Source organism: Pteropus alecto, unplaced genomic scaffold (genome assembly GCF_000325575.1).
Source record: "Pteropus alecto unplaced genomic scaffold, ASM32557v1 scaffold245, whole genome shotgun sequence".
NCBI classification, from domain to species: Eukaryota; Metazoa; Chordata; class Mammalia; order Chiroptera; family Pteropodidae; genus Pteropus; species Pteropus alecto.
In genome coordinates, this window is record NW_006436669.1 from 494,825 (window position 1) to 496,554 (window position 1,730).

Genomic DNA, 1,730 nt, shown 5'->3' on the forward strand with positions numbered 1-1,730 from the left:
TACTAATGTGACACTACTATCTATAAACTAATTTTCCTGTGGAGAAACACACACACACACACACACACACACACACACACACACGAGACTATATGGGATTAGGAGACTACTTGTACCACTTTATTACCTGCCTGTGCTGTTTAAGAAGTTCATTCAGCATAGGTTTTGTTAGGGCATGTGAATCCTGGGGGATATGACACCCATACTCCAGACTGAATACATGCTAGGAAGGGGCCCTTTCTCAAGCAGGAGAAAGTATGTGACAGGTAGAAGAAAAAAATAGTCTCTTATGTTTGAAGAGAGCATCTAGGGAATATTAGGAAAAAGGAATTCGTAAAGGTTTAGTGATTCACTTAATCTTGCTAATTGACGTCTATAATTTTAATGTTATTACTAAAGTCACATTGTTATTAACAATATTTTTCCCACAACTTATTTAAGTCTTCAGATACTTTATGTTCAATTTTATATTTATGAGACAAAATCCTAAAGGGCAGGATTTTTCTACTCACCCAAGCATCTGCTGACTTAGTGTGTGGAAGAGATGACAAATACAGGTTTGATTTGTGCCATCTGAAGGAGTGCCATCTAGAGGCAACTGCTTCAAACGGCATCTCCACACACTGCTACGCAACTCAAACTCTCGTTGAAATATATGTAACTGCAGAAGTAATGTGTACTCTCTATACAAACCCTAGAATAACTAAAATCTATAAGACTGAGATAATTACAAAATGGCATTTAAGTGGAAAATGAAGCCTGAGCAAAGAGATTTGGGGTTATACTTTTGTTCAATGAAAATATCAATCTGTTTCACAAAACAAGCTTTTTAGGAAGATGAACTGAGCAATTCATTTTGTCAGTTAAAATTCATAAAAAAATAGACTCCAACATTAGTTAAATACGACTATTCAAATACAAGTATCAAAAAAAAAACTTAAAAAAACAGTAGCAGCAAAAATATTGAATATTTATAAACAAAATCACCAGTAAAACCACTATGCTTAATAACAAAGAATCTGCATACTTTAAAAATATTAAATATATAAGAGAATATTGTCCATTTTTCTTAACATACAATACTTGATAACTAAAACAATGTTGTCAATAATAGACACGAATAGGTGTTATCATAAGGCCCGTCGAATAGCCTTTTTCACAGCACTCAGGGGCATCATGTTGCTGCAGAGGGCAAACCTTCCAAAAGTCTCCTCCTAGCTGTGATCCTTGCACACCGGGGGCATTCGGAGGCCCGGAAACACTGCTTGTGAAAGCAAGCTCTGCAAGCTGCAAGCAAGGGTGAGAGATATCAGCAAAGGGCTATCTTATTTCCTCACATACAGACACTCATCCCTATCCTGGCGAGAGAGGAGGTCTGAGTCCAGAAACCAAAATTGTCCAAAAAGAAATCAGACAGTTTGAAACTCAGAAGGATTATGTAGTTTTCAGGAGGTCATGAACATGAGGTTCAGAGAGTCTGATGAATGGATGCTTCCGTGCCCCCCAGACTTGCCCAGGCCATTCTCCCAGCTGCTGAGAGTACTGGTAGCCCATGGCTCAGGAAGCTGTGTCCCTTCTCTGGAATTGGCCCTAATTGGAGAGAGCTGCCTCCTCAAGGTCATATCCCCTTGCTAGCACCAGTCTGTGTCAGGTGACTGGTCAATGTGGAGTTTAAAGACTCGGCTGGCTCCTTGTCCCCAGTTTGGGACAATGCTGAAGGCCATTCCTGC

The 1,730-nt window shown here is 39.4% G+C and overlaps 1 protein-coding gene across 2 annotated transcripts in view; it reads right to left on the minus strand.

Moving 5' to 3' along the window:
* Window positions 1–1,104: 1,104 nt before the first annotated feature.
* The window catches only part of RUBCNL (RUN and cysteine rich domain containing beclin 1 interacting protein like), a 26,038-nt gene continuing 25,412 nt past the window's right edge, over window positions 1,105–1,730 (minus strand). The window contains exon 12 of one of the 2 annotated variants that reach the window (XM_006913494.3): window positions 1,105–1,287. In XM_006913494.3, coding sequence (XP_006913556.1) covers window positions 1,105–1,287 — 183 coding nt within the window. The remainder of the gene's footprint in view (window positions 1,288–1,730) is intronic. The other variant, XM_006913493.3, reaches the window with a different exon arrangement.